Source organism: Hydra vulgaris, chromosome 03, assembly GCF_038396675.1.
Source record: "Hydra vulgaris chromosome 03, alternate assembly HydraT2T_AEP".
In the NCBI taxonomy this organism is placed as follows: Eukaryota; Metazoa; Cnidaria; class Hydrozoa; order Anthoathecata; family Hydridae; genus Hydra; species Hydra vulgaris.
Genome location: NC_088922.1, coordinates 18,871,850 through 18,891,261, shown reverse-complemented (window position 1 = coordinate 18,891,261; position 19,412 = coordinate 18,871,850). Strand labels below are relative to the sequence as shown.

The following is a 19,412-nucleotide window of genomic DNA, read 5'->3' as shown; positions in this document are numbered from 1 at the left end:
GTTTCCCTTTGAGCATGTTTAGTTAATCATGAAGTCTCTAAATTAATTCCGAGAACTCTTATGATCCTATAATTAAAAGTTTTTTTCAAGTATTTGTTTGAAACTTATAAAGATTTACCATTACGACTTACTAAGTACTTTAAAAACGTTATCAAAGCTAGCATTGTCTGAAAATTCTTTACATTTAAACTTTGCAATTAGTAAACAGACAAACAAACGCACTTTTGCGGCATGCCAAACATTTCTACCAATTTTCAATTTAGTATTAAAAAATGGACTAAGACCGTTTTATCTGGACAACTTCAAAAGAAAAATTTTTAAATGACCAATAACAAAATTTTAAAATGACCTAATAATTTATTTATTTATTTTAGTTATGATAAAATATATAGATAAAATTATGCTTTAAAGTTTTAGCATTTTTTAACCTTTTATAAAAGATCGATTATTAGTTTACAAAAAAATATTTTATAAACATTACATTTATTAGTAGATAAACTTATGAAAAAATATACCAAATGTTTAAAATTTAAATAAATGGTCAAGAAAAAAGAAAGTATTATTAAATGGGTAAAGAACCGTAGCTTTAATAAAAATTATTTGTTCTTTTTTATATAAAATAGCGTCAGCTGACATATTGACGAGATTCTTTTTATTTGATTTAGAACGCTTGGATTTATAAAAACGCGCGCTTTTCAGATATCCTTTTAAAATGCAGAGCATGTGATTTAACATTTTAAAAGTAGTTAAAGCAACCCCATCAAGCAGAGCTTATAGGAAACTCTCAATTCAAGGTTAATCATGCATATCAATAATTAAACACTAGGCTGAAGTTCTTTGCATCTTTTGAAATAGTATGTTCTTGATTTTTTTAAAGTATTTTGCCTGTTTTTTTGCTAATTCGAACTGTTTCGGCATGACGTCACAAAACTAACATTGGGAGGTTAAAATTTGGGTTGTTCACGATTCGGTTTAACAAACTAAATGAAGGTAAATAGCTATAAACATTTCAAACTAACATATTTGTTTTTATAATAATCAACGGTGGATCGAATGTGATGGAAACATTTTAACTATGACATAAGTGGCAGTTGCAAATTTTTTTTTTTTTTGCAATGTCGCTTTTAAGACTAACAGTTTTTTGGATTAAGGTTTTTATGTGGAAAACGTATTTATTACTCTAAAAGTTTCTCTTAACATTTCTTTATGCAGCGTTGCGCTAACGTCCATAGTGTTGCGCAAGCATCCATTACCATAGAAAAGCAACTATATTTTTCATTTTATAAAAGATAGCTTTTCATGATGGGTATAAAACAAGTTTTATTCATCAATAAAATAACCCAGCCCAGGTATGACAAATAAATTTTGATTAATATAAAAAACTACCCAGATATGACAACAGCGTTTCATACAAAAACGAAAACAAGTTTCATGAACAGCATTAAAAGTGACAAAACAAGACAAAGATAGGCAACCTTACTAGAAAGGCAACCTTCCTAGATGCTGATTTTGCAATTGATTTAATGCATGATTTTCAGAGATCCATTAATGAAAGTAGAATTAAGAAAGTTAAGAAGATTAAGTTATTCGTAGATTGCAATAAAGATTGGTTCGAATAAATTTTTTTTGTTTTATTTTGAATTTATCCGCCACTACAAGTCTTTGATTTTATACGCATTATTAACATATAAAGCCACTAGCAAAATTTAAAAGCTATATTTATTATCAGAATGCTGATCTAAACTTCTTTTTGGTTGTTTTCCAGCTGGCAAAGAAAATAAATAAATAAATAAAGCTCAGTTCTTGTTAATCCCTTGTAAAAAGTGATGTCCTGTTTGTTAGAAATAACGTAGCTACAGGTACAGAAGTAATTAAAGTGTCTGAAATAAATGTTAGGAAGAGTATACTCACTAGAACCAAATAATGAATCGGGGGTAAAGTTATTTGTAAGCAAATTAAAAGTATAAGTTATTAAAAATAATAATAACTATTTATAAACTATAATTAAATGACATATATACTCATGATAAACAATAGTAGATATTATATTATATAATTATTAAAATATTTCTTTTCTCTAGATGGGTAAAGATTTCAAGGACCTCGAAAAAGATCTCTTTTGTGAAAAGAAAGAAGTTTCATTCCCAAAGCGTTATTTATTGGCAGTGATGGTCTTTCTTGGTTTCAGTGTTTTGTATGCACTCAGGGTAAATTTAAATGTTGCCATCGGTGCAATGTGCAATAACCACACAATTTATGAAAATGGTTTTTATGTTAACAAAGTGGCAGAGTTTAACTGGGACTCAAAATTGCAGGGTATGTAAAATATATCATTTTACAAAAAGTGATATGTAAATAAAAAGCAATTAAAACTTGTATATGATTATAAAATATGGTCGCGTTTTAGACTTTTTAAAATTTTTCTAATCTTTTTTTGGTTTCTATATATATATATATATATATATATATATATATATATATATATATATATATATATATATATATATATATATATATATATATATATATATATATATATATATATATATATATATATATATATATATATATATATATATATATATAGAAGAAGAAGAAGAGCGTTTAATTAAGAAGTTCACGCTTTCTTCTTATGAAATCAAAAAAGGCGTTTACTACTAGCTAAGCTTTAAATCACTTTTAAATGTTCATCAAACATTAAACCCTTATCTTTAGAACTCCCAAGCTTTAACATCAACAAATCAATAAAAATACATTGCTAAATACATAGATCTTTGCAATGAGCGGAGTTTTCATAAGGTTTAAACAGACTTTTAAAAAGGTTTAGATTGATTTTTAAAAGCGTTTTGAAAAAAAATTTTAAGAGATTTTTTTAATAGACACAAACAATGAAACATAATTGGCTTTTAATTGTTTAACTGTCCTTTTTTCAGTTGTTTAGCGTAGACGACTGCTTAACAATATATTTTTGCTAACAGTAAACAAGCATAGATGCTTAAGTCGCATATGCATAAATGTAAACTACAGAATGTGCCTAAGCACAAAAATTTTCAGCATGCATAACCACGCTAAACAATTAAACAAACACTCGTGTAAGTGCGCAATTGCGTAAATGCCGAATTTGGAAGACTTCTTAAAGAGAGTTTTTAACTGAGAACATAGGCACAGAAAAGTTTTATTATTTTTATAATAAATAAGCATTAAGAAATCTTGCTAGTTTTGCATATTTCATAGAATATTTACATACATAGAACTTACATACATTCTTAGTTTTACATATTTCAATAAACATGGTTTGGCTGAAAAAATGCGTTTACTTTTTAGTTAATTTTAAACTTTTCAAGAAAAACTTTGTTATAAAGAATAGTTCTTTGTAATAACATTTTTTCTATCGCAGGATGATTCAAAAATTATTTTTCAAACTTTCCTAAAGTTCTTTTAAAATAAATTCAAAAGATTCGATAAGGGCTTCTAAAAGATTCGACAAAGACTTTCAATAAGTTCGATGAGGGCTTTCAAAACATTCGATGAGGACTTTTAAAAGATTCGATAGGAGATTTTAAATAATTCAATGTGGGTTTTGATTTTAAAAGATTTATGAGCAACCGTGGTGCTGTTGTTAGAGTTCTGGCTTAGAACCCAGAAGTCGGTGGTTCGACGCCGGCTCTAGCCCAATAAGCAACATTGGTAAGAAAAGAGGCGTGAACTTCCTTTTAAATGCTCTTCCACGGTGCTCTGTGATAAGACCGTAAGGACTTCTGGGAGTCCTTAATAACTAAAATAAAAATATTCGATGAGGACTTTCAAAAGATTTAATGAGGGCTTACAAGAGTTTTTATGCACCTAATTACTTAATTAGTTGTATATCAAACTGCTGCGTGGTAAGGATCGAGTTCAATCCTTACTGAAAAATACCATCAGCTACTTTCAATTTAAAAAATTCTAATTCTTTTTTGAGTTTCTTTAGCACCAACCGTGATTTTTTAGCAATTAGGGGTCGTCCATAAGGGACGTCATTCAGAATTTAATTACTAACCAGAAGAAGAAGTTTATTGGCTTCCTTCCGCGAAGAATTTCATTGAACATCAGGCGCTACATCTTCACGTTGGTTTGGCTAGGTTCTTACTGATTTTTTTTATATAAGGAGAATTGGAAATAATTCTTTTTTTCTTTTTTTTTTTATTGTCTAAATAAAAATATTTATATAATAGCTTTTTGTTTATTTATGTATTTTTATACATCAACCAAAATAAAAGTACATAGACAAATAAAAAAACTATAATATAAATAATTTTAATTAAACATTAAAAAAGAGTTTAAAGATTTTTTCTAAATTCTCCTAATATAAAAAATTTCAGTTAGAACCTTTGACGATTTTACTCTTATAGTCTCTACGCACAAGAGTCAACATTCTCCTACTTCTTGCCATTAGTTAAACATCAAGTGAGGTCTATTATGGATGACCCCTTAACTAAAATTGTTAAAGAGACAAAATGAAAATAAGAAACTATTGTGTTTTAGAGTCATTTAGAACTTCTTTTTAAAAAATTCAAATTTAAAAATTTTTTTTACAAAAATTTTTTTATTTTAAACTTTAAATAAAAGCAAAGCAAAATAAATTAAGTATGATAGTTTCACTTTTTTATACAAAGTTTCTATTAAAAAAAACTGAATCTAAGGGGCTGTCCATAAATGATATCAGTAATTTTTTATGGTTTTTCGACCCCCTCCCCCTTTTTCAAAATGTCAATTTTTCGCCTTTCCTCCTCTTAAAAATTATGTTAGCTTTTGTTGCCCTCCCCTTCCTAAAATAAAATCAAAAATACATTTTTAGTAAATACTATTTACCATCAATTTTTAATTGTGTTGTTTTTTGTTGTATTATTTCTATTTTTAAGCGATTTTTTTTTAACTTGCTCATACATAGAGTTTCTTTATAAAAAAAAAACAAAAAAAAAAACAACAACTTTTAATTGACATAGTTTTAGTCTCAACACCCCCTACGGAACTTTTCAGCACTCATTCCCCCCTTTTTACTAACATCATATGGATGACCCCTTAAAAAGTAATTAAAAAAAAATATTATTATACAATAAGAACATTAAACTCTTGTTCGTTGTTAAAGTGTACTTGTTAAAGGGTGTACCACTGTTGTTTTTTTTGATTTTGTTGTTTACAAACATTAATAGCCAAATTTATACTTTTACAATTGTGCTTTAAAAATGGAATGAAATTAATACAATTACTGTGGTTTATGCAATTTCTTGTAACCGGTTAAATTGCAATTTTATGTAACCGGTTAACAATTTAGTTATCCATTACGTCTGGAAGATTTCCTAGAAGTATGAAAAACATGTAAACTACCTTAACATGAAATGTGTGTAATAGCAAGCTAATTATTTTTCATAATGAGTTTTTACGTATGGTGCGTATGAGATTTTCTTTTGGAATTATTATCAAATGTTCAAACTGCGACTTTTAAAATATCTTTCATTTGTCTTCATTATTCATCTATAAATCACAGTGCTTTTAGTTTTAATTAGCCATATAACATAAGGTCATGTCAACACGAAATAAATTTATGTGTTGTCATAACATTGGGCATGGTAAAGTGGTTATGTGTAATTTTACTGCTATAAAATGAATATGTCTCTATTTCTTGCATGTTCTAACTTATTCATACTTGAAAGAATATTATAAAAATTGTTCTGGTTATATAAAAGTTGTAACAGAAATAAGGGCAGTTACAAATGCTTCTAATAATGACATTGATTGTGGCCTATCAATAGATGAACGTGACAATGCTGTAGGTACTCTTTTTTAAATCCAGATGGTGCTGATCTTTCACATAAAAATACAAAAGAAAATGACAGGGTGTTTGCCAGATTAGGGGAATCAGGGAAAAGTCAGGGAATTCAGGTATCTACAATAAAATCAGGGAATAATTTAAGATTAGGTTAAATTTTGAAAAAATCAGGAAGAAATCAAATAAAAATGGCTTTTCAACAAACTTACATAACTTAAGCAAGTTGAATCTTGTATACGTAATATAAAGTTTTATTTGGAAGATAGTTCTATGAACTTCTCTTGATATTTAATTAACACAACCCACATTCTTTAAATGTGGGTTGAATGCTATTGTACTCATATGACTTATGGAGAAGACCATTAGTGAGAAATGGCACTAGCTACAGAAGCAGGAATAATTTGTAATATGTGATATCCTTGAGATAAGTAATATGTGGTGTCTTTGGGATAAGTAATATGTAATGTTCTTCGGATAATTAATGTCCAAAAATACTTTTTTGGCACTGATTTTTTAAATTAATAAAAAAGTTATTTGTTTTTCTGAGAGTTTTCTTGCAGAAAAGATAAAAAAAATTCAAAGTAGATAAGAAGGAATAAAGACTTTCATGCCTGTCTCAATTGAGGTGGTCATAAAGATGGTGCTATTTTTTGCAAAAGACATCAGCGACATCTGATCTGTGATGAATCTGATGTAGTATGAGTTTTAAGTTTTAGTGTAATCATGGCAACCATTATTACAACCATAGTGTAATTATGGCATGATTTACAACCAGCTAAAGGAGAGTGAGGAGAAATTAAAGGCAGGCGATTTGTGGTCAGTAAAAAAACATCAAATAATTAGGGTTGTCAAGAAATTGAACTATAAAGTGAACTATCTGTAGGTAAGAGATCAAGAAAGACATAAATGTTGAAAAATGAACCAGCAGGGTTAGTGGTATTAAAACTATGACAATCAAATCAATCAGTGTGATAAGCATTTAAGTCATTTATAAAACATAATTAGCTAAGAAATAAAGAGAAAAGGGTTGTTTTGTCAGTTTTATCAAAAAAAACATTGAGTGCAGTCTGAGGAAAAAAACAAAAGTTCAAAAAGAAAGGTTATTGATTGAAGTAGTCCTAAGCAGAAGCATTTAAAAGAATATGCGACCTTCCATGCAAAATGTAGCATTGTTAATGCTTTGATATTTTACACCTGTTGATGGAACCAGTCTCTCTGAGAGCTACTTCAGAGTTTGGAAAAACTTATTAACAGTTAAACCATTTCAAGTTGAACTACCAATTGAACTAGGAACTATTAAACTAAGTTTTAGAGCTGTATCTTCTTAGGACATAACAGAAAGAGTTGTCCAACTACTACTAAAGAGGCACAAGCAAAAAATTATGAGTTGTGTCAAAAAAAATTTTTTTTTCATCATCCTAGGCAAGAAGCAAAGTAACGCAGGTTTACATCTTCATTAACCTATTAGATAAAGAATTGGTGTGGCGCTTATCAAAACAAATTTCTACATACTGCAAAAGTGTTTTTCTAGGAGGCCGTATTTAAAAAGTGTCTGGATGCAGTAAACATCTGCTGAATATGCAGATTTTTATTGAGACACCATCTCCAGACTTTACTTAAACTAGAACCCTAAGTAAGGGAGTATTTTAAATCAGTGATAATTTCTCCCAACCTTTGTATATAAAAGCAAATCTTAAAAGACTGTAGAACATAAGGGAGGTTGTACTGGATTACATTTTACCAGTAGCAGAGTAATCATGATAAGCCTTATCTTGACTTTAGACAAACATTACTGCTGATTTAGATTGTATTGCTATTCAATTGTCAGCTTCGATATCTACCATATCTTGGCTTATAAATACACTGATTATTTTTCACATTATGTACTTCTGTAAAGTTGATTATCTAATGCGGTTGTCAGAAATCCTTTACTATTTACATTTTCGTAGCTAATATCATTATTATTATTTTTCATTACTGTAATAAAATTGATAATTCAAAAAAAAATTGAAAATAAATAATTTTTAAGCTAAAACAAATTTACCCTTTCAAAAAGTTCTCAAAACTCACAGGACTCTGCTCTTCACTAGTCTTCGCTTGAAGTGCGCAAATTTAACTATCTTGACATTAACATGGAGTTTATGTTACCACATGATATCTTAATAAAAAGGTATCCATAACTTCTATCCAAATTTTCTAATTTTGACATAAATTTTAATAAACAATTGTTTAAAAATGATAATTTTTTTAAAAATGTATATTATTATTTTTAAGTAAAATTAAAAAAAAATGAATTTTATATAGATAAATTTTTTTGTGTTTTTAGGAATGGTTTTGGGTTCTTTTTACTATGGGTATATTGTACTCCAGATTCCTGGAGGTTGGTTGGCAACTAAGATTGGAGGCACACGAATATTTGGTTGTGCTATTTTTATAGCATCTGTGCTGACTCTTTTGACTCCAGCAGCAGCACGATACAGTGTTTATGCATTAATTACACTTCGTGTTGCAGAAGGTGTTGTTCTTGTAAGAAATTTGTTTGCTTTTTAAAAGATTTTTTTCACTATATCAAAAAATTTTTTTTACTTTTTAAACCTTTATATATTTAAGTATATTCATATTTTAGTTTTTGTATATTTATTATTTTTTTATTTCAGTATATATAGATTTTTTAATTTCACTATTTTATTAAGTATTAATGTGGTAGTGGTAGTGCACTTGTTTTGTAAATGAGAAGTTCTGAATTCAATACCTACCACATCCCTGACCATATTCAACTTGCCTCTCTGTGTCAAAACTTGACTTTTAAAGTTAAAGGGTTGACACAGTTGTAACAAAAATTAAAAAAAAAAAAGAAAAGGAAAAAAGACTAACCCCTCAACAGTAGTGACATTGGTCACTACTGGATCGGGCATTGCTAAACTGTTCGTGAAGTTAAAGTTAGTTTAAGACAAAAATGTTGAAATTAAAAAAAAATGTGTTCTCCAGAACTCACTTCATTACTCTATAAACTATTTAACAAGTGTTTTACTGAATCTTGTTTTACTGAATCTTGTTGTAAAAATTCTGGAGTTTGCTACCTTTTAACTACCGTTATATTAGTCTTTGAATCTGCAATTAACCTACTTCTTATATCTTAACTTGAGCCTTAAAACTTATTTTCTGATTATAATCAGAGAATAAATTAAATACTCTCTTAATCTAGTTGCTTTAGATTGAATTTAATTTATTTGTTTACAATATTTAGCGTTACTTATATTTAAATTAACCAGCTTTCTAGATTTTTGGAATGCATTTAAAAAGCATCTAAAATGGGGTTCATTTAAAGGAGATAAGTTGATCATTGGCAAACCCAGAATTTATTTTAGAATTTTTGTTTGTTTTGAATTTCATTTATATTAGTATACAGTTTAGTTTTACTTGCAGCTAAGAAGGAGTTTGAATTTTTTTTTCAAAAGAAACAACTGTCAAAAAAAAAAAAATTAATATTTTTTACAAGTGATTAAAAATCTAGTAATTAAAAGTTTTTGGTTTCTTCTTTAAATGTTCTGTAGCATAATTTCTTAATAATTCCTATTATTACTTTATAATAAAATCTTCTAAATATGCTACTTCATTTTCAGGGTGTTTTGTTTCCAAGTAACCATGCCATTTGGGGTCAATGGGCACCACCACTTGAAAGATCACGATTATTTTCAATTACAGCTGCTGGTTAATAATTTCTTTTATGACAGAATTTAGAATTTAATTTATATTGATTATTTTTATGACAGAGTTTAATTTTTTTTATTACATAATCTATGTAATTAAAAGTTTTTCAATCATTTAAAATGTTTTTTCAGGATGTCCAGTTGGAACTATATTAACAATGCCTCTGACTGGCCTGCTTACAAAGTATGGGTTTGATGGAGGATGGGCATCAGTATTTTATGTATTTGGTAAGTTATTTATTTTTTGCGATAATATATATATATATATATATATATATATATATATATATATTATTATTATTTTTTTTCATTACTGTAATAAGATTGATAATTCAAAAAAAAATTGAAAATAAATATTTTTTAAGCTAAAACAAATTTACCCTTTCAAAAAGTTGTCAAAACTCACTATATATATATATATATATATATATATATATATATATATATATATATATATAATATATATATATATATATATATATATATATATATATATATATATATATATATATATATAGTAAATATTTGTTTCTAATAAACATATTTTAAGATATTGTATAATATAATCTTTTTTTTTTTAAACTTTTTTTTTTTAGCACTTTATTTGCCTTACATATTGTTGCATTCAAAAAGTACTTGCTCAACTATCTTTACAATAAAGTAACTTAAAATTAGGTTAAAAAGACTGAGCCTGAAGTTTTGATATATTTAGTGAATGTTTCTTTAATCTTTGATTTTCACAACTTTTTCACCAGTTTTTGTAAAGTTAGAATTAAGAAAATCAAACTTAAAATCTGATTTCAAAATCTTACAAAATTGTAATAAATATTTATAATATTAATATTATTTATAATATTAATATATATTTATACTTTACAGTACTTTATAGATCCTCATCTTGTGAGCATCACTATGTTCATTTTTACTTTTACACTACTAGATTTATAATATGGCTGCTAATCTACTAAAAAAAGTTGCTAAAGTCCTATTACTTACATAGTTTCTAATAATAATTTAAAAACTTTCTAAACCTCAATGTTTCTTTATAAATATTTAAAACCTCTAAAATTGTATAAAATATTTTAAACAGAATAAATCTTGCTATCACAATTTTATTTAAAAATTCATTGATATCTAATGAGCAGTAAAAATTCATTGGTTATCTAATGAGCAGTAAAAAATCATTGGTTATCTAATGAGCAGTAAAAATTCATTGGTTATCTAATGAGCAGTAAAAAATCATTGGTTATCTAATGAGCAGTAAAAAATCATTGGTTATCTAATGAGCAGTAAAAAATCATTGGTTGTCTAGTGAGCAGTAAAAAATCATTGGTTATCTAATGAGCAGTAAAAAATCATTGGTTATCTAGTGAACAGTAAAAAATCATTGGTTATCTAATGAGCAGTAAAAAATCATTGGTTATCTAGTGAACAGTAAAAAATCATTGGTTATCTAATGAGCATTAAAAAATCATTGGTTATCTAGTGAACAGTAAAAAATCATTGGTTATCTAGTGAACAGTAAAAAATCATTGGTTATCTAATGAGCAGTAAAAAATCATTGGTTATCTAGTGAGCAGTAAAAATTCATTTGTTATCTAATGAGCAGTAAAAAATCATTGGTTATCTAATGAGCAGTAAAAATTCATTTGTTATCTAGTGAGCAGTAAAAAATCATTGGTTATCTAATGAGCAGTAAAAATTCATTGGTTATCTAATGAGCAGTAAAAAATCATTGGTTATCTAGTGAGCAGTAAAAATTCATTTGTTATCTAGTGAACAGTAAAAAATTCATTGGTTATCTAGTGAGCAGTAAAAAATCATTGGTTATCTAATGAGCAGTAAAAATTCATTTGTTATCTAGTGAGCAGTAAAAAATCATTGGTTATCTAATGAGCAGTAAAAATTCATTTGTTATCTAGTGAGCAGTAAAAAATCATTGGTTATCTAATGAGCAGTAAAAAATCATTGGTTATCTAGTGAACAGTAAAAAATCATTGGTTATCTAGTGAGCATTAAAAAATCATTGGTTATCTAGTGAACAGTAAAAAATCATTGGTTATCTAGTGAACAGTAAAAAATCATTGGTTATCTAATGAGCAGTAAAAAATCATTGGTTATCTAGTGAGCAGTAAAAATTCATTTGTTATCTAATGAGCAGTAAAAATTCATTTGTTATCTAATGAGCAGTAAAAATTCATTGGTTATCTAATGAGCAGTAAAAAATCATTGGTTATCTAGTGAGCAGTAAAAATTCATTTGTTATCTAGTGAACAGTAAAAAATTCATTGGTTATCTAGTGAGCAGTAAAAAATCATTGGTTATCTAATGAGCAGTAAAAATTCATTTGTTATCTAGTGAGCAGTAAAAAATCATTGGTTATCTAATGAGCAGTAAAAATTCATTTGTTATCTAGTGAGCAGTAAAAAATCATTGGTTATCTAATGAGCAGTAAAAAATCATTGGTTATCTAGTGAGCAGTAAAAAATCATTGGTTATCTAGTGAGCAGTAAAAAATTCATTGGTTATCTAATGAGCATTAAAAATTCATTGGTTATCTAATGCGCAGTAAAAAATCATTGGTTATCTAGTGAGCAGTAAAAAATCATTGGTTATCTAGTGAGCAGTAAAAATTCATTTGTTATCTAGTGAACAGTAAAAAATTCATTGGTTATCTAGTGAGCAGTAAAAAATCATTGGTTATCTAATGAGCAGTAAAAAATCATTGGTTATCTAATGAGCAGTAAAAAATCATTGGTTATCTAATGAGCAGTAAAAAATCATTGGTTATCTAGTGAGCAGTAAAAAATCATTGGTTATCTAGTGAGCAGTAAAAAATCATTGGTTATCTAATGAGCAGTAAAAAATCATTGGTTATCTAGTGAGCAGTAAAAATTCATTGGTTATCTAGTGAGCAGTAAAAAATCATTGGTTATCTAATGAGCAGTAAAAAATCATTGGTTATCTAATGAGCAGTAAAAAATCATTGGTTATCTAGTGAGCAGTAAAAATTCATTGGTTATCTAGTGAGCAGTAAAAAATCATTGGTTATCTAATGAGCAGTAAAAAATCATTGGTTATCTAATGAGCAGTAAAAAATCATTGGTTATCTAATGAGCAGTAAAAAATCATTGGTTATCTAATGAGCAGTAAAAAATCATTGGTTATCTAATGAGCAGTAAAAAATCATTGGTTATCTAATGAGCAGTAAAAAATCATTGGTTATCTAATGAGCAGTAAAAATTCATTTGTTATCTAGTGAGCAGTAAAAAATCATTGGTTATCTAATGAGCAGTAAAAAATCATTGGTTATCTAGTGAGCAGTAAAAAATCATTGGTTATCTAGTGAGCAGTAAAAAATTCATTGGTTATCTAATGAGCATTAAAAATTCATTGGTTATCTAATGCGCAGTAAAAAATCATTGGTTATCTAGTGAGCAGTAAAAAATCATTGGTTATCTAGTGAGCAGTAAAAATTCATTTGTTATCTAGTGAACAGTAAAAAATTCATTGGTTATCTAGTGAGCAGTAAAAAATCATTGGTTATCTAATGAGCAGTAAAAAATCATTGGTTATCTAATGAGCAGTAAAAAATCATTGGTTATCTAATGAGCAGTAAAAAATCATTGGTTATCTAGTGAGCAGTAAAAAATCATTGGTTATCTAGTGAGCAGTAAAAAATCATTGGTTATCTAATGAGCAGTAAAAAATCATTGGTTATCTAGTGAGCAGTAAAAATTCATTGGTTATCTAGTGAGCAGTAAAAAATCATTGGTTATCTAATGAGCAGTAAAAAATCATTGGTTATCTAATGAGCAGTAAAAAATCATTGGTTATCTAGTGAGCAGTAAAAATTCATTGGTTATCTAGTGAGCAGTAAAAAATCATTGGTTATCTAGTGAGCAGTAAAAAATCATTGGTTATCTAATGAGCAGTAAAAAATCATTGGTTATCTAATGAGCAGTAAAAAATCATTGGTTATCTAATGAGCAGTAAAAAATCATTGGTTATCTAATGAGCAGTAAAAAATCATTGGTTATCTAATGAGCAGTAAAAAATTCATTGGTTATCTAGTGAGCAGTAAAAAATCATTGGTTATCTAATGAGCAGTAAAAAATCATTGGTTATCTAATGAGCAGTAAAAAATCATTGGTTATCTAGTGAGCAGTAAAAATTCATTGGTTATCTAGTGAGCAGTAAAAAATCATTGGTTATCTAATGAGCAGTAAAAAATCATTGGTTATCTAATGAGCAGTAAAAAATCATTGGTTATCTAGTGAGCAGTAAAAATTCATTTGTTATCTAGTGAACAGTAAAAAATTCATTGGTTATCTAGTGAGCAGTAAAAAATCATTGGTTATCTAGTGAGCAGTAAAAAATTCATTGGTTATCTAATGAGCAGTAAAAAATCATTGGTTATCTAATGAGCAGTAAAAAATCATTGGTTATCTAATGAGCAGTAAAAAATCATTGGTTATCTAGTGAGCAGTAAAAATTCATTTGTTATCTAATGAGCAGTAAAAAATCATTGGTTATCTAGTGAGCAGTAAAAATTCATTGGTTATCTAATGAGCAGTAAAAAATCATTGGTTATCTAGTGAGCAGTAAAAATTCATTTGTTATCTAGTGAACAGTAAAAAATTCATTGGTTATCTAGTGAGCAGTAAAAAATCATTGGTTATCTAATGAGCAGTAAAAATTCATTTGTTATCTAGTGAGCAGTAAAAAATCATTGGTTATCTAATGAGCAGTAAAAATTCATTTGTTATCTAGTGAGCAGTAAAAAATCATTGGTTATCTAATGAGCAGTAAAAAATCATTGGTTATCTAGTGAGCAGTAAAAAATCATTGGTTATCTAGTGAGCAGTAAAAAATTCATTGGTTATCTAATGAGCATTAAAAATTCATTGGTTATCTAATGCGCAGTAAAAAATCATTGGTTATCTAGTGAGCAGTAAAAAATCATTGGTTATCTAGTGAGCAGTAAAAATTCATTTGTTATCTAGTGAACAGTAAAAAATTCATTGGTTATCTAGTGAGCAGTAAAAAATCATTGGTTATCTAATGAGCAGTAAAAAATCATTGGTTATCTAATGAGCAGTAAAAAATCATTGGTTATCTAATGAGCAGTAAAAAATCATTGGTTATCTAGTGAGCAGTAAAAAATCATTGGTTATCTAGTGAGCAGTAAAAAATCATTGGTTATCTAATGAGCAGTAAAAAATCATTGGTTATCTAGTGAGCAGTAAAAATTCATTGGTTATCTAGTGAGCAGTAAAAAATCATTGGTTATCTAATGAGCAGTAAAAAATCATTGGTTATCTAATGAGCAGTAAAAAATCATTGGTTATCTAGTGAGCAGTAAAAATTCATTGGTTATCTAGTGAGCAGTAAAAAATCATTGGTTATCTAATGAGCAGTAAAAAATCATTGGTTATCTAATGAGCAGTAAAAAATCATTGGTTATCTAATGAGCAGTAAAAAATCATTGGTTATCTAATGAGCAGTAAAAAATCATTGGTTATCTAGTGAGCAGTAAAAATTCATTTGTTATCTAGTGAACAGTAAAAAATTCATTGGTTATCTAGTGAGCAGTAAAAAATCATTGGTTATCTAGTGAGCAGTAAAAAATTCATTGGTTATCTAATGAGCAGTAAAAAATCATTGGTTATCTAATGAGCAGTAAAAAATCATTGGTTATCTAATGAGCAGTAAAAAATCATTGGTTATCTAGTGAGCAGTAAAAATTCATTTGTTATCTAGTGAACAGTAAAAAATTCATTGGTTATCTAGTGAGCAGTAAAAAATCATTGGTTATCTAGTGAGCAGTAAAAAATTCATTGGTTATCTAATGAGCATTAAAAATTCATTGGTTATCTAATGAGCAGTAAAAAATCATTGGTTATCTAGTGAGCAGTAAAAAATCATTGGTTATCTAGTGAGCAGTAAAAAATTCATTGGTTATCTAATGAGCATTAAAAATTCAATGGTTATCTAATGAGCAGTAAAAATCATTGGTTATCTAGTGAGCAGTAAAAAATCATTTGTTATCTAATGAGCAGTAAAAAATCATTGGTTATCTAGTGAGCAGTAATTAATATAAGAATAACTACTTAGTGATGTCTAAATTTGATAAGATGATTTAGGGTTTTTTTATTGGACTGTTTTGTCAATATTTTTTTACAATTTTATAATATTTTTTACAGATAAGGCTTGAAAGTTACATAAAGTATAAAAACAAATGGGGATATATATATTAAATCTCTTGAAATAAAATGTGTTTTCAAATTAGAGGTGCACCAAAATTCTGTTCCAGCCGGAATTCTTGCCAGAATTTGTGATTTGTAGTTCATTCCGGTTCTCATAGAAATTAAAATAGTCCAGCTAGGAATGCCTGAATTTATTTTTTACCTTTATTTTTCAAGACATTTATTTTTGAAGACATGTGGCTGTGTAAATTAAATAAAAAAGTCATTGTTCTACAGAACAATCAAGAACTATAGATAGACCTAGATAAAAAATACAAATTTTTAAACGAACACAATGTAATATTATTTGTAACAATCAATTATTTAAAGATTTCTGGAAATTTAAGAATATTGTGATGCAAAAATTTCACCACAATATTCCTGAATTTCAAGAGTTGCTCTCCAGTTTTGGGTAACAAACTAGTTCTTTCTTTATTAAAAATGTTACCTGCTTCTGAGAATAGTCTCTCTGAATAGACAGATAAAGCAGGAAAAACGTTTTCTTACTAAACAGAAAGAAAAAAGTAAACAGAAAGAAAAGGTTTTTTTTACTATACTTTTAGCTAAATGTTTTCATCAGGGAAAAGTAACAGTTTATACCTTGGATCAATAGCTGTCAACAAAACATGTAGTTGGCACATTAGTACATTAAAATGACCTTTTAATGGAACATTATTCATGAATCTTTTTAAAGAAATTCTCTTAGCATATTCTTCATTGATTGGGCTTTAGAACCTGACTGTATCAGTAATCATTAAAAAAGTTGCAAAAGTCCCAATACATTTTCACTTACCATTCACTTGAACTTAATATTAAATTTAATTGATAAGTGTGGTCTACTGTGCAAAGTTGATATTGAGTCTTAATTTGATCTAACATTAAATATATACTATTCCATCTTGTTGGGATATCTTGGATCAGAAAAAAAGGTGCTAAAATTTTAGAAACTAATTCTTTCTGTTTTTTTTAAATTGATGAAGGCCAAACTCAATTGATTAAAATGAGTGCATATGCTTCTTTATTTCTTTATCAAGTCTTATACTGCGATCTGATCTAAAAGGGCATTCTTGATAACTAGCTACAGTTGATGAAAAACACGAGGTGAACAAAATAATTTATGCTATTTTGTGTCTGCCACTTAATTGCTTCTAATTTTCTCTTTTGTGGTGTCTCGGCTTTTTATTTTTTCCTTTTTCTGTTTTTTTTTTGTTTAGCTTTATCATATCCAAATGATATTTTTTTAAAAATGCATATAGAGTTATGTTGCGATAAAGGTTTTTGGGGGCTACCACGTTTAACATTTTTGTCGCATAATTTATATTCTGTTAATGTATCTGTGACATCATTTGTTTTAAAATATCAAATAAGTGAGGGAAATAACAACTAATCTAAGGTGTAGGCTTTTATTGTAATCTTGAAGGTAAAAAATAATGTAAATATAATTCTTGTTCCTGCCAGAATTATATTGACTGACAAATTTTGTTCTGGCCATTTTCAATTTTCTTTCTGGTACACCCCTATTTTAAATATAAAAAAATTGCATATAAGGTTGTGCAAAGCATCTATTGAAAAACTACAGTGCATCTAATATTATGGCCAGGAGGTGTATATATTTAGTTGAAATGTATTTGCAACTTTTTAGCTATAAAATATAGTGTATTTTTTTTAATGCAAAATTAAAACTTTATTGAGCAATTAAATGCAAAAGAATGTTTTAAAATTTTTAGTTAGTTTAACATTTTCAAGTTTGTGTGCACTTTCAAATATGTTTTATAATCACACAAGATCTGCAGCTGTATTGTATAACTTATAACTTAGGATCTGTTGGACTACTGTGGTTTTTTGTTTGGTGTTTGGCAATTCACCCATCTCCGAAAACACATCCTACCATTTCAGATTCTGAAAGAGAATTAATTTTAGGCAGTCTTGAACAGAAAAACATTCATGAGGTAAATAAATTACTTTTTTATTTAATAATATTTTCTTTCTAATAATTTTAATGATTAACAATTAAAATTACTACTTAGAAACTTGATGTTCCTTGGATAAAAATTATAACATCACTGCCAGTATGGGCTACTATAGTTGGAAACTTCAGTGCTGACTGGGGTCTATACACAATTTTGATTTGTATTCCAAAGTTTTTTCAAAAAGTTCTTCATTTTGATATTGCTACTGTAAGCATTTTGTTTATCTATTCATGCAATTGATTTTATTATTTACTATTGTGATTTTATTATTGCATTATTTTTTTAAATGATCTCAAATCAATTTTAAAAACTATATGAAGTCAGCAGAAGAAACAGTTAATTTAGAATTAATAGTTAATTAAGAAAATAACGTTGCACTAGTTAATGCTCCTATTAGTAAATTGATCAGAGCCGGGTACTCTGGGGATATAAATGTCACATATACAAATATAAATCTATGTAAACACATATAGACATATGTATAAAAAATTAATACACTATAATTACTATAAATGATTATAGTAATAAATATGCATTCTTTTTTCAATTTTCTTTTCAATTTTTTAATTACACTACAAATTCATACAATTGTTTATACAAGTGATCAACTGAAATTCTGAATGGCTATAGCCTGGTCGAATCCCTTGGAGTTTTTAATTTTCAAATTGCCAAGCAGAAAATCTAAAGAGCCAGTTTCAGGAGAAAAAACGCTTATAGCAATCATTTCATGACTTGTGGAAATTGCTTCTTCACTGGTGCCTGGCTTACAATTTTAGTGTCAAAGTGAATCACTAGCTTTAAGCCTCATACTTTGTTCATGTTCTGGAATGATCTGGGCTTCTGACTCTACTACAGCGTGTGCTTTCCTGGTCAGAGTTGATCTTGAGATCTTTAACTCCTCAATGTTATTACTGAGCTTTTCATCTTGTGAGCGCATTTTTTCCTCCATTATTCTTATTTTCTTCACAGCCAAACAAGCATTTTTATGAAATGTGCTATCAATATTCCGCCATCTTGACCTTTGAGGCAATGCTATAGGAATTCAGTGTTTTCTTTTCGAGCCTCTTTGTTCCTCATTGAATCACTCTTTATCAAGTTAAAGATGTTGGCCTTATGAAATAAGAATAAGAAGTTACTTTCATTTAAAAAGTTGCTTACTTTCTTGCAGTAGCTTCTTTTTAGTAGACTTAGAGTCTTGAGTCTTTTTAGGGATTGGTACTCGTTGATCTTGTTGGTAATTTTATTTTAAATTTGCTGCTCTGTGAGTATGACTTTGTTGTAGAATCCAGCTTTGCTCCACAAGTTTACTAGTTCTCTCAAAATGCAAACACCTCTGATTGTCTGTTGCCAATACTCTTCACACATACCTTCTGCTAACTTGCTACATTTCAGATAACTTTTTCCAGAAGTAAAGGCACATCCAACTTTACAGTTCATCTTGGTAGAGTTTTAAAAATGTCAAATGGTTAAGTACAAATAAACAGATAAAATTCAGAAATTTTTGAGAATTTACCGAAGTCGATTTGGAGCAAAGCTTTGCAGTGGAAAGCCTAGCAAATAAAACTGTCTACGCTTTCTTGCAGCCTGTCTAAAATCTTCAGCTGGTTCTAGTATTGTATACTGACATTTTTTTCCTGAAGCCATTGTCTGAAAATATAGCTAACAGTACAGTTTATAA

The 19,412-nt window shown here is 27.9% G+C and overlaps 1 protein-coding gene across 2 annotated transcripts in view; it reads left to right on the top strand.

Moving 5' to 3' along the window:
- Positions 1–797: 797 nt before the first annotated feature.
- The window catches only part of LOC100202735 (vesicular glutamate transporter 2), a 31,252-nt gene continuing 12,637 nt past the window's right edge, over positions 798–19,412 (top strand). The window contains exons 1-7 of one of the 2 annotated variants that reach the window (XM_065792560.1): positions 798–990; positions 2,082–2,316; positions 8,133–8,332; positions 9,430–9,517; positions 9,649–9,744; positions 17,583–17,713; positions 17,792–17,941. In XM_065792560.1, coding sequence (XP_065648632.1) covers positions 985–990; positions 2,082–2,316; positions 8,133–8,332; positions 9,430–9,517; positions 9,649–9,744; positions 17,583–17,713; positions 17,792–17,941 — 906 coding nt within the window. In that variant the 5' untranslated portion in view covers positions 798–984. Of the gene's footprint in view, positions 991–2,081; positions 2,317–5,403; positions 5,426–8,132; positions 8,333–9,429; positions 9,518–9,648; positions 9,745–17,582; positions 17,714–17,791; positions 17,942–19,412 lie in introns of those variants that run through there. The other variant, XM_065792561.1, reaches the window with a different exon arrangement.